A 13,066-nucleotide genomic window follows, 5' to 3' on the forward strand; every position below is an offset into this window, starting at 1 on the left:
AATGCTAAAAGTGAGAAAAAGGATTCCATTCCATATTTCCATGTATACGGAGTTTCCAAAATAGTCTTCCCTTTCTCCGTTTCTAATCATTTTTACTGCGAGCCTCCAACCATTCTCTTTTTTCCTCAGCTTCTTCAATCTTCAGCTTTCTTTTAGGTATCAGAAAAATCTCTTCTACTTTTTTCCATTGTTTGTTTTGTTTTCCTCCTTCTACTGGGATTTTTTTTTTTTGCTTCTTCGTATTTTTTATTATTTTTTTACACTTCGCTTGTTTATCCATTTCTCTGCAAATCAAGCATTCCATCGTTGAGGTTTACTGATGCTCCTGGTGCTTGTTTGATTTTAGGTATAGCTCTTTGCTAACTTGCGCCGTTTGGGTTTTATGTTCTGCTCTTCTTACTGATCGATAAAGGCACATGCCTCGATGCATTTTATTTATTGTTTTTTCTGTTCAATTGGATTCGGATTTGAATTTCGATTTCTCAAGTTCTGGTGATGTTTATCCTAACTCTAGTTGGATTAGAGAATAGAGATAGAGTTTGATATCTATAAATACAATTCATGGGAAATGTAATTAGTTCATTAGTAACTCTGTATGAAATTCGTTCGATTCATGGGAAATGTAATTTCAAAAAAATTAACCAGCATAAATATCAATCATGAATTTTGAATCAAAAACTTAAAAAAATTCATAAAAAATCTAACGTGCGTAGCATATAATTTCTTTGATTTATAAACATGTTATTCTTTTTGAGGTTAATTCTTGTATTTTTAGAAGAAGCTGTTGAAATTGATTGATTTATCATCAGCAAGAACACTGATAGTTTTGTTGCATTTTATTTTATTACTCGGAATGAAATTTATTTGGGTTCTGAAGTGTTTGTGCTTTCTATTACCAAGGGGTTAAAATGGCAGGGAAGTCCAACGAATCGAGAAACAAAGGAAGAAGGTTGAATGCTACAAATTCTTCGGGACAGGTCACTTCACGTGAATCAAACCCTGTTGATTCTTCTTTACCCTTGGAAGATAAAGGTGGCGCTATAGAATCCTCTAAAATCGAGATAAATGGAGCAAGGTTTTAAATTTCGGTCTAGGCATCGATTTCGGACCCCACCGAAATCCGAAATTTCGGGCCGAAATTTGGTATTTTGTTTCAGAATTTCGGACCGAATTTCTGAAATTTTGTAACATTTTTCTTTTAAATTTTTAAAATGACATTTTCTCGAAATTTCAGACCGAAATTATCGAAATCGGCCGAAATTTGGTATTTTGCGAAATTCCAAATTTCGGAAAATTTCGGTTTTGGTCCCCACCGAAATTTAAAACCATGAAATGGAGTACATAACTCTAATTTAGATGATAAGTCTGCAGCAATGGATGAGTCGATTGATGCCAAGTCAGAGGCAACAAATGCTCCATTAATGTCCTCGGCCAACCGATCTAAGCAGGCTGAAGGTAAACTCACTTTTTTAAATTCAATTTGCGTCTTCTGTTCGGTATTTACCTATTCATTGGTGGTATTTTGTCTGAAAGATTTAATGCTTGTTTGCTTTGGCAATGGTTTGTGTTATGAAAAAACACCTCTTCTAGATCAATCTACGATTTCAATGGCAAAGAAAAACTAAAGAGCAAACACAAGCAATCGCACAAACGACACAAAGATTTACGTGGTTCGGCAAAGCCTACGTCCACGGCAGAGGCAACGAGAAAATCCACTGTAAGATCAAGAGATTACAAGAGAAGATCATTGTCTTTCACCAAAACCCACACAGGAAACCCTAGCACACCCTTTCCCCCCTTCTTGAGCTCTCTACCTTATTTGCAAGACAAGACTACGAAATAAGCCCTAAAAGCCCCTTTATATAAATTGGGCCGTAACTTATTCTTATTGGGCTGAAAACACATAAAATGGGCCGCTTGGCCGGGCCGCATCCGGGTCGCACCAAATATTTCGGACCCCAACTGGGTTGAATTCAAGACACCCAACTCAACTGTTTGTAACATCACTAAACTCAAGAATCGTAGTGTCAAAGACAGACTACTTTCGTAGGAAATCATTGAGTAAAATCTGGTTCATTAACTGTAGATGATGCAAATTCTATGATTTGGCCGACACTTTGAATTTTCAGCAGACACACATGTCGAGTGAAATACTATCTAGTATCGAATATTGTGTTTACCTCCTTTGTTATCATTAGCTCTTATTTTATTATTAACTCCTCTTTTAACTATGATTGAACTGATATTTGTTTGTTATCCCTCCTCCCCTAAACCTAAAACGCTAAACAAACACTCTTCCAATATTATATTCACTGTATCCTATTGTTCTCGCTTTCTCGATGCATATTGGAGAGTGAAGATAACTGGGTTAGATTGATGAATGCACTGTTATTTGATTATCTCATGTTTCTTTGAGACTTATAGTTAATCACAAGATTTATTAGTTTGCTAAATAAGTACCATATTTATTTTATTGCAATTATGATTCGTAATCGATAATTTTATATGTAAATATGCGCACGGGCGTGCCCCGTTTCTAGATTTTTAGGGGACACCTTGTATCCGTGTCGACACTTGACAAATGAATCCGTGTCCACAAATCACAGCCCAAATTGTTTTTTTTATTCTTTTCTAGTAGTTTGAACTTGTAGAACTTTTATTTGGCATGTGAAAATACAAGCTGACCAAGTTTCAAGAAAAAGTCTTCAAAATACCTAATGAAACATATTGGTGTTTGATGCAACCTGAATCAATTTTGGCTATACTGTGTTGCCACTCCGTCTTTTTATTAATTTTTATTTCTAAATTTGGCCAAATTTTGTGCTAAAAAGTAAATGTCCATTTGCCATCTTTTCCAATGTTTTTCTCTTTTGTTGGTCTCCCTAAGAAATACATTTGTTTGTAGTACAGTGCTGACTTAGCACTATGCCTAAGCTTGAACACAAGTGACCTTTGTTTTTGCTAGGCAATCAACATTGTATTAGGTGATTTAAATATTAGTTTCCAAGTTGCCATAAGTCTGTTATCACGTTTTTTTTTGAATGGCATCGGATTTATTAAAAAACTTGTGTGTTTTCTCCAATGAATTGTCTTCGATTATGATATGCAAATGCTATTGAGAATGTAAAAATGCTATGCATATTTAGTTTTGTTGTCTTGTAGGGCTATAGTTATTTTCTCATTATTGTCAATTGTAAAAGAAGTAATTTGATTATAAGTCTATCAGTCTCCCTCTCTATCCAGTGAAACACATATGGGTCAATTTAATGTTATATCAGAGTAGGTGTAATCTGTAAAACTTTGACAACCCAAAACTGGAAGTTTCTTAGGATTTCAGATTTCCCCAGCAACTTTGTTGCATTGACGTAATACCAATTCCATTGCTTTGCTTTAGGGGTCCTAGTTTCATTGATACTATCTCTCTTTAGTGATTTGGACTATTTTGTTTCTTATTTTCCCCTTAACCCTGTTTTGGCATGTCACTCCCACATCTTGCTACATTTTTCTTATGCGGGAGTTGGAAGAGATTCAAGTACCCTTAGAAGTTTTTGTATACAACTGATGAGAATCAGCTATACTGTTACAATTTCTCATAGATTTATAGAATTTATGACTTGAAATATTCTCAGCTATATTGTTACATTTTCTCATAGATTTCTGGAATTTATGACTTGAAATATTCCGGTAACATGTAATCTTGACATTTTTAGTGAATTCTTGGGGAACAGGTGATCTTCGTCTCTACCCTGTTTCTGTCAAAGCTCAATCAGGGGAAAAGCTAGAGTTGCAGGTCTGTTTAATTTGATCAATGCTACTAATGATATTAATACGTCATTATGATCTTATCCTTTTGAATAGAATGACTTGGAAAAAACATAAAGATTTGTTTTATATTGAAGTATTATTTCTAGGAGAGAATGGAAGAAAATGACCTTGGATAGGAGAGAATGGAAGAAAATGATCCATGTAGATGAACCCAACTAGTGTCATGATTAGACTTAGTTAATTTGAGCAGGGTAGATTCTTTCACCTTCATCATGAAAATTTTCCGTTTGGTTGCCAGTAAAATTTTTGTCCCAGGAAGTTTTAGTAAAATTTTGGTCCCATCCCATGTTTGGTTGCCTTTTAGCACTAGAATTTTTTTAATCCCACTCTTGTAATGATTGCTTGTGTGGTGAATTTTTTAATCCCACTTTTGTAATGATTGCCTTTTCATCCCATCCCAAAATAATCCCAGGAACCAAAAATAAGCTTCAGAAGAATTTTTTTTCTTCCCAACAATTCAAGCAACCAAACAAAGTTTTTTTTTTTTCCCGCCATAGTCCGGTCAACCAAACATGGGATTTTTATTTTACCAGGATACTTCTAGGACTTTTTTTTTTCCCACCAATCTCCTGGGATTTTTTTTTCTCCCACATAAATCCCAGGAACCAAAAAAAACCCGGCAACCAAACACTTGCTCCGTTTGGTTGCCAGTTAAATTTTCGTCCCAAGAAGTTTTAGTAAAATTTTGGTCCCATCCCATGTTTGGTTGCCTTTTAGCACTAGGTTTTTTTAATCCCACTCTTGAAATGATTACTTGTGTGGTGAATTTTTTAATCCCACTTTTGTAATGATTGCCTTTTCATCCCATCCCAAAATAATCCCAGGAACAAAAATAAACCCAGGAACCAAAAATAAGCTTGAGAAGAATTTTTTTCTTCCCAACAGTTCAAGCAACCAAACAAAGTTTTTATTTTTTCCCACCATAGTCCGGTCAACCAAACATGGGATTTTTATTTTACCGGGATACTTCTAGGACTTTTTTTTTCCCACCAATCTCATGGGATTTTTTTTCTCCCACATAAATCCCAGGAACCAAAAAAAACCCGGCAACCAAACAGAAAGGATTCATTAGCCGACCCCAACTGGTTCGGGACAAAGGCTTAGTTGAGTATTTCTAGTGCTAGCATGTATCTCCTTGTAAGTGGGTGGATCCTAACTGGATCTGTCACTATTGGTGAAATTACATTTCTCATACTCAGTTTAATATTCGGACTTTTATATTAGTACTTAGACACAAGGTTACCTGGAACGCGGTTCGTTCCGGTACGTGGTACGGGAACGGGTACGGGGTTCGATGGTAGCCCGGTACACGGTACGATGAGGGTAGGCTAATTCGGTTCGCTATTTTGGCTCTCGTGTCGAATTGGAGCTCAAATCTAGATCGCTCTGGTACTATATATATAATTTCTTATATATATTTTTACAAGAATATCATTCTATAGTCCATACTACATACATTTAATAAACAAAACCTAAAGCCTCGTATATGCCATTCATATATTTTCAAAATGAAAATTCCAGTTCCAATCCAATTCATAATATATAAAATTTGAAATTTGAAGATCTCCAAATATCACTAAATTAAGTACCAACTTATATTGCATGTACCAACTTATATTGCATTCTCAATCTTAAGTGAAAGCAAATAGAAAATAACTACCCAGATCTGAAATAAAAACCTAAAAACATGAAAAAACTAATAAACTATTGTGCGGCTCTCTTTCCCTAGTACACCGAGTGTTACCTCTCTCTATACATCTCTCCCTTTCCTATGGATCGCTCGGGTCGCCAGTTTTGGCGATCCGGATCGCAAATGACCCACGTTTCGGATCGGTGACCCCGGATTGCGGGTCGAAGGGTGGGAGGGCGATCCCGGTAGCATTGCTTAGACATGCACCAATACATATGTGCAACATGCATATTGTAATTGACTATGTTGAGAAGCTAACAAACTACGCGAAGAAGCCAGGGGTCTATAGAACTTGTGGATTGAACTTTTCAATTACTTCAAGATTGCTGTCTCACCCATCTTTTGCTTCAAGTGATTGATGGAATTCTTTCTAATGAATATCATTGTTTGGAATGTCTGGTATCTTAATGGTATGGTTCCCTGTTTGTCTCTTACGGATTTATATATTATCATTATCTTGTTTCGGCATGAAATATGATGGAGCAGATGCCACAACTTTAGTCCAAGGTCCAGGACTAGGTAGATATTTTACCCTCGTTTACTATTTTCAAAATTTTGCATTTTTATCTTGACATTTTGATAAAACGAAAAATCCCGAAATAATCGTGAGATTTTAAAAACATGGAGATATTTTCATTTTTATCATAAAATATCGTGATAATATCACGATATTTGATATTATCCCGATATTTTGACGATATTTTTAGTTTATATTTTTTCTTAAATTTTATATATTTATATATTTTTTAAATAAATTTATTTTTATCATTTTTTCCTGATATAAACCCGAAAAATAAATAAATTAATATATCCCGAGATTTTCCCTTGCTGAGAAATTCCCTAGCACAATATTTGTGACATAGGTGCTTAGACTTCTATGTTGTCCATTTTGACCAGGCTTAGGTTCAGAGCATATTTTAGAATGGATGGAACAAAACTGACTATTTTCATGTTATAAAATCTAATGGCAGTATGGGCTGTTCTCCATTTTACGTTCCCTAACTGTCATATAACATCGGAGGGTAATATATAAAAATATTTCGGATTCAACTGGTTGCTAATTCTCAACCAATATTTTCTGTAGTAGGCCAAAATGTGAATGGAAAAATTAGTTGGGAAATCCAGGGTAGGATCTCCTTGTTTCCATGATGTAACCACATAGATTTGGAAACAAAAAATGTTAATGGAAGTCCAAGGTACCCATTTTTCTGTTGTCAATATTTCATCTCTCTTCTGTTATTGTGGTCATCTCATGTTCAAAATTAATACAAGCACATGTTCCCAATTCCCCATTTCACATTGCTTGTCCATCTTGTCATTGTAAACTTCATTGTTATTTTCACAACAGCTTGTATTTTTCTCACATCTTGTGTAAATCTTGTCATGCCAGTGGCGTGCATGGTATTCGATCCCAACTTAGATTTTATTTCTTTCCTTCTCTGTTCTAAGTTAGAATGAAACTTTTTCTTCCTTTTAATATTCTTTTTGCACTGTTTTTTCTGTGTTCCTGCATCCTTTTTCGCTCAAGTTGCTGCCTGTTAAGTAACAGTAGTCCGATTTTGACTTAAATTCATGGTTTTAAATTTCGGCTGAAATACCGTAATTTCAGATTTCCCGAAGCCACCTAAATCTGAAATTTCGGCCAGAATCCAAAATTTTTTCGGCAAAATGTAATTTTTTGAATTCCTCCCCCCAAAATGTCGGCCAATAATTAAAATTTTTTTTTTCCAAATTTCGGCCGAAATTTCGTTTTCGGCTATGTCTGAACCCGAACCCGAAACAGAAATTTTAAACCTTGCATATAATCCATCTTCTTTTGGTTTGTACTTTATCTTTTAAAATGGTCACTCTGTCAGTATCTTTCTTCCCCATCTTGCTAAAAACGCTACTTTACTATATCATATTGATATTGGCTTTTGGTATGCAGTTGAGTCCGGGGGATTCTGTTATGGATTTGAGGCAGTTCCTTCTCGATGCTCCAGAGACTTGTTTCTTTACGTGCTATGATTTGATACTGCATACAAAGGGTGGTTCAGTTCACCATCTGGAGGACTATAATGAAATTTCTGAAGTTGCAGATATTACTACTGGGGGTTGCTTCTTGGAGATGGTTATGGGTATGTTAAGCCTGTCGGTTCAGTACTTTTGTTGGTTTGACCCTTTGGTATTTGCGGCCCTAACCGGGATGCATGTATGCAGCATTGTACGATGACAGATCTATAAGATCTCACGTCCGCCGTGCGAGAGAATTACTTTCTCTCTCCTCTCTTCACGCCTCTTTGTCAACATCACTTGCGTTGCAGCATGAGACAATGCAACAAACAACTACAGGTTTGATAGGCTCGTCATTCGCAATCTGCATTTTTTCTGGCTGTTCCTTGCAAATTTTTTTAAAAAAAAATTTAGATACGAGTAAATATTGTTATACGCTTGTTGTGTGATTTTCTGATATGTTTTTTTTTATGGTTGTTGATTTTCTTTTGTAATCAGATACAGGGAAAGCTGAAGTCCCAGAGCTTGATGGCTTGGGTTTCATGGAGGATATTACTGGTTCTCTTGGTAATTTGGTCTCATCCTCTTCTAAAGAGATCAAATGTGTGGAGAGCATTGTTTTTTCGTCATTCAATCCTCCACCAAGTTATAGGAGGTAGATTTCTTTGTAGACCTTTGCACATTCATAAATCCTTGTTATGGCTCGTCCTTGTTCGTCATTGTTGTTTGTCTCTTTAAATTAAATTTTGACCATCTGCTCTTGGGCTGGACTCTAACAGCTATCACCTGTGGTTGTTTTCATATCTCCTCAATCATCCTACATCAATCTCGTCTTCTATGTTATTATTTCCATTAGCTTATATTTTGAACTTGGTATCCCTATTTCTTAATTAGACATGGGGTAGGCTTCACTTTGAGGCCTTTGCTCTTTTTTCACTTGTTCAGTCTTCCGCTTAAACATGACTTTACCATGCATCCTTTTAGAAGTTTAAGTTAGTCACTCTTTTACTACTAGTATAGCTGAGTCTACCGCTAACTGCACTCAAACTGTGGTCAGCTTTCCTTGCTATTTTAGTACCATTTTGAGGCATTATGCAGAATGAGACACTTTTTACAGTCTTTTTTTGGGAAAAATATCAGTATTTTACCATTTTCTACTTCAATCTTCTCCAGGCTTGTTGGGGATCTGATTTATTTGGATGTAGTAACTTTAGAGGGACATAAGTTTTGCATTACGGGAACCACAAAGATGTTCTACGTGAATTCAAGCATGGGAGATATACTTGACCCGAGGCCAGCTAAGTCTTCTAGTGAGGTGACTACACTTATTGTTCTTCTGCAAAAGATTAGCTCCAAGTTCAAAAAAGGTAGTGCATACTTGTGGAAACATCAATTGTTTTGTGCGCATGAAGTATAGCTTAGCTATCCAGTTTTTGAAATCATATAACATCCGTCTTAATTTCTCGTGAAGGTTTTCATGAAATTTTGGATCGGAAGGCCTCTGCACACCCTTTTGAGAATGTCCAATCTCCGTTGCCAGCAAATTCATGGCTAGGAGTGTATCCCATTCCTGGTAAATTTATTTATTTGAACTTTTATTTTGTGTCAAAATCTTGTTAATAACAGCTATTTTTTCTTCTAATGATAAAAGGTGCATTGTCCTCTATATTGACATCGGAATATCTTCTATTGCATAGTCCTTATCTATTAATGATCATTTTGTCTTATTATTTCCATTGGAAGCGGGTATCTTCCTTAAACCTGATACAGTTTGACCTTTGACTCATTGATCAAAACTTTAGTTCATTTTATAGGCCTGGTTTGACTTTATTCTCCGGAACGCTGCTTGTAGTCTCAGACTATAGATTTTGCGTGCTCCCTATATGAGATGACACTTATGATGCCTCTTTTAGACACTAAACACATTTGAGTCATGCACGTAAATTCCCAGCTAAACAATTTAAGGAGCACAATTCTAAATTCTAATATATCATAATGAGGCATTTTTCCTTACCTGAAGGCACACTGCACATAAGCCTCTACTTAAGTACGAGAGAACAATAATGACTTGCTAATTCATTAAAATGCGTGAGAACAATATATTTCATGTGAAAAATCTTTACCCCAAGAATCTGTAGAGAAGCTAAAGAGACTGAGAAGATTAATTTCGTCTAGTGGGAAGGTAAAAACTTCAAATTCATAAATTGTAATAAAATGAGTAGTGACATATATACAACTTGGAACAAAAAACAATATTACCCTCAATGAAGGGTATCGATATATGTATAACTATTTCCAGAGGAATGCTAAGCTGAAGGGCATCCTTACAAAAAACCAGCCTCAAGGGCACCCCTACTGGATCCACGCCATCAAACTGCAATAATTATTCCCATTACTTTTACATTTTTTCAATGCTATTATAATGAAACTGTTTTGGTTCCGGTTGTAAATTTTTGTGGAATTACTGTAAAATCATGGAAACCTATGAAAACATATGCAAATGATAGAATTTTAAGATGACACTTCATAAAATGCTAGAATAAGCACAAATACATGCTTAGAAATTATCACCCAAGCAAGACAAACCATACATAATGGTTTAATAACATTGAAAACCTAGTGACATGTTGCCGTGTATGTCTGATAATTCACTTCATACCGCATTTCACATGTAATTGATATAAATTTTTATACCCAATAGATACACCACTTTTCACATTCAATTCATATAAATATAAGTATTTAACACATATTGACATTATATACCACTAATACACTTACGATTTTGGTTTCGGTATGTGTTTCGATTTTGGCGCAATAGTAAGGTTGCTCCATTGTGACCTGGTGGTGGTCACGGGTTCGAGTCACGGAAACAGCCTCTCTGCAAAGCAGGGGTAAGGCTGCGTACATCTAGCCCTCCCCAGACCCCGCAATGGCGGGAGCCTCGTGCACTAGGCCGCACATTTTTATGTGCTTCGGTTTTGGTATACTTTTTAGTAGGGATGGAAACAAAACTATTTTGGTCGTATCGTGTTGGCTTCGATAGGAATTTAAAACCATGAGTGTAAGACAATTTCTTTTAGGATGTTACTCTTTGTTTCTGCTGGAGTTTTTCAAGAAACCACGTGTTTTTCAGGTTTCTCTCTCTTCAAGTCATTTGCTGTGTTGTATTGCCTTCCTCTCTTTGATGTTGCTACGGGTGACTTCATGCTTTGCTTGGAATTTTATTCGTCGTATTTCAGTCAAGTCTTAGGATGGCTGCTTAATTCATGATATTTCCAAGTATGGAGTTCTTTCTTTCGTCAATTTCACTCAATACTCATCATTTCTTAATGCTTGGAATTTTATTCGTCGTATTTCAGTCAATTCTTATAGAAAATATTTTTATATGATACCCCTGATATCTTTTCCAAAATGGTGGGATTACTTGTTGGCCACTTCCAACTTGTATACTGAAATAAATTTCTATGGATTGTGTTGTTCTCAGATCATAAAAGGGATGCTGCCAGAGCTGAGGATTCAATGTCCCTTTCATACGGCAGCGAGCTAATTGGCATGCAGAGAGACTGGAATGAGGAATTACAGTCCTGCCGGGAGTTTCCTCATAAGACTCTTCAGGAAAGGTGTATTTGCTCATACCTATTTTTAGTTTTGAAAATCCATTTGTTATTTCTCTTGCAATTATTTTTCTGACAACATGCAACTATTCTTATCAGGATTGAGTTGATATTCAGACTCCAGTTTTTTTATGATGTCATTTCTCTATTTTATAATTTTATAATAAGCAGTTAAAATATGTTCGCCTGTTATAAAACTCGAAAAGCTATCAAGCCAATTTAAAAAGTTGAAAATATAGATAGGAGAGTAATTATTACAGTAAGGTGGTAAGGCTGAAGGTGTTATTTCCCATATTTATAATCTTTACTAAAAAAATAAGTTCCCATCGTTTAGTGGTGTAGAAGGTAACTCACAGAATAGATTTCTAAGGCCATGTTTGGATTCCAACTTTTTTTTTAGAAAAGTTTGGAAAGGAAAAATATTTTTAAAATTTCCTAGATTTTCTACACACAGAAAAAGATAATTTGAACCATCCCTTTTCAAACTTAGGGTGACCTTCAATTTATGATGATATCCTTCTAAATTAACCAAAATTATATCATTTACCTCTAAATCATGCAAACAAACAAAAAATTCCAAGTAAACTTTTTCTGTCAATTTTTTTTTCCTACAATCCAAACGGGGCCTTTATGTCTTACGATGAGATTTTTGTTGCAGGATCTTGCGTGACAGGGCTCTCTATAAAGTAACTTGCGACTTTGTCGACGCAGCAATTAGTGGTGCTGTTGGAGTCATCAGCAGATGCATACCCCCTATTAATCCAACGGATCCAGATTGCTTCCACATGTGAGTGGAAACAAATAGAAGTGCAAAAAGGCTTCTACATATTCTCTTCTGTACATAGTTGAATAACTATTATATTGATCAGAAAATAATAGTGTAATTTTTCTCTTCGACCTCATTCTGTTGACTTATGTGTAAACTGGTGTCTTCTCCTTGCACTTTTATCTTTGACTTTGTCAATCAATTTTTCTTTCACAATGGATTAGTGGAAAGTTAATATGTTTGTAGAGACACCGGAGTAAGCTATTTAATTGGGTATTAATTGTCTATGTTTGGACTGAGGGTTCTGATGATTTTTCACAATTTATCTGACTTCTGACAAAAGAGAACTTTTGAAGTGAACTTGGTTTCTTTGTAATCTTAAAGTTTTTTTTTTTTTTTTGAATAATTAGGCTTTTCATGAATCGTGATCCATTGGAAGCCCATGCGATGTGATTTTGTACCAGTTTTTTGGATTGGTAGTGAAGATCTTGAATTTTCCTATATGTTTTTCACTTCTTATCCTACCTTCTTTTTTCTTTTTATAATGTTCATCATGCAATATGTTAGTGTGAGGATCTGTGATGGTTGGTTTCATCACCTGTACCAGTGACCGCCTGGCACTTCAGAATTCAGATGTCATCTTTTGATGCTGGGTTGACATAATCTGGAAGATCTTGATTTCTGTTTTTCTGTGATTTACTGTAAACACCTAATGTGAGTTTTTTCTGTCCAAAACAAATAAATTGAAAGATACTGATTTTTGACTTGTTCAATGCTATGTAAGTCTCTCATTATTTTTTGGTATAAATTCGTGATAAAAACCAGAGAAGCACTTTTGGAATCAAATGAATGTGGAATCCCAAAGTTCTGTTGAGATTTGAATGGTTTATGTTGAGAACAGTCATTCACAGTTTGCTGCTCCTCTCATTTCCTTGGTTTCTCTATCAATACTTGATTGACTAGACTAAATTTGTGCTGGCCTTTTTTGATGGTTGGAGGCTTGATCTGATTACCCTATATCAGTACATCAGAAGACTTATCATTTGAAGTCTTTTATAGCCAGTCACCAGTTTGACCGATTAATTGTGGAGTCTTAGACAATCAAAAGGGATTGCTGAAAGAACATTTGGCCACTAGATATTTGTATGTCCTTCTGTAGTGGGAGTTCCTTGCGGA

The 13,066-nt window shown here is 35.5% G+C and overlaps 1 protein-coding gene across 3 annotated transcripts in view; it reads left to right on the forward strand.

Moving 5' to 3' along the window:
* Positions 1 to 13,066, forward strand: part of LOC143845872 (clustered mitochondria protein-like) — a 43,206-nt gene continuing 30,140 nt past the window's right edge. For 2 of the 3 annotated variants that reach the window (XM_077354279.1, XM_077354281.1), the window contains exons 1-11: positions 1 to 156; positions 901 to 1,032; positions 1,372 to 1,455; positions 3,729 to 3,790; positions 7,443 to 7,632; positions 7,715 to 7,846; positions 8,006 to 8,162; positions 8,681 to 8,874; positions 8,979 to 9,080; positions 10,995 to 11,130; positions 11,783 to 11,911. In XM_077354279.1, coding sequence (XP_077210394.1) covers positions 909 to 1,032; positions 1,372 to 1,455; positions 3,729 to 3,790; positions 7,443 to 7,632; positions 7,715 to 7,846; positions 8,006 to 8,162; positions 8,681 to 8,874; positions 8,979 to 9,080; positions 10,995 to 11,130; positions 11,783 to 11,911 — 1,310 coding nt within the window. In that variant the 5' untranslated portion in view covers positions 1 to 156; positions 901 to 908. Of the gene's footprint in view, positions 157 to 296; positions 347 to 900; positions 1,033 to 1,371; positions 1,456 to 3,728; positions 3,791 to 7,442; positions 7,633 to 7,714; positions 7,847 to 8,005; positions 8,163 to 8,680; positions 8,875 to 8,978; positions 9,081 to 10,994; positions 11,131 to 11,782; positions 11,912 to 13,066 lie in introns of all 3 variants that reach the window. The other variant, XM_077354280.1, reaches the window with a different exon arrangement.

The sequence above is a fragment of the Tasmannia lanceolata genome, unplaced genomic scaffold (assembly GCF_043159265.1).
Source record: "Tasmannia lanceolata isolate RefF3 unplaced genomic scaffold, GAP_Taslan_0.1 ptg000015l, whole genome shotgun sequence".
Classification (NCBI taxonomy): domain Eukaryota; kingdom Viridiplantae; phylum Streptophyta; class Magnoliopsida; order Canellales; family Winteraceae; genus Tasmannia; species Tasmannia lanceolata.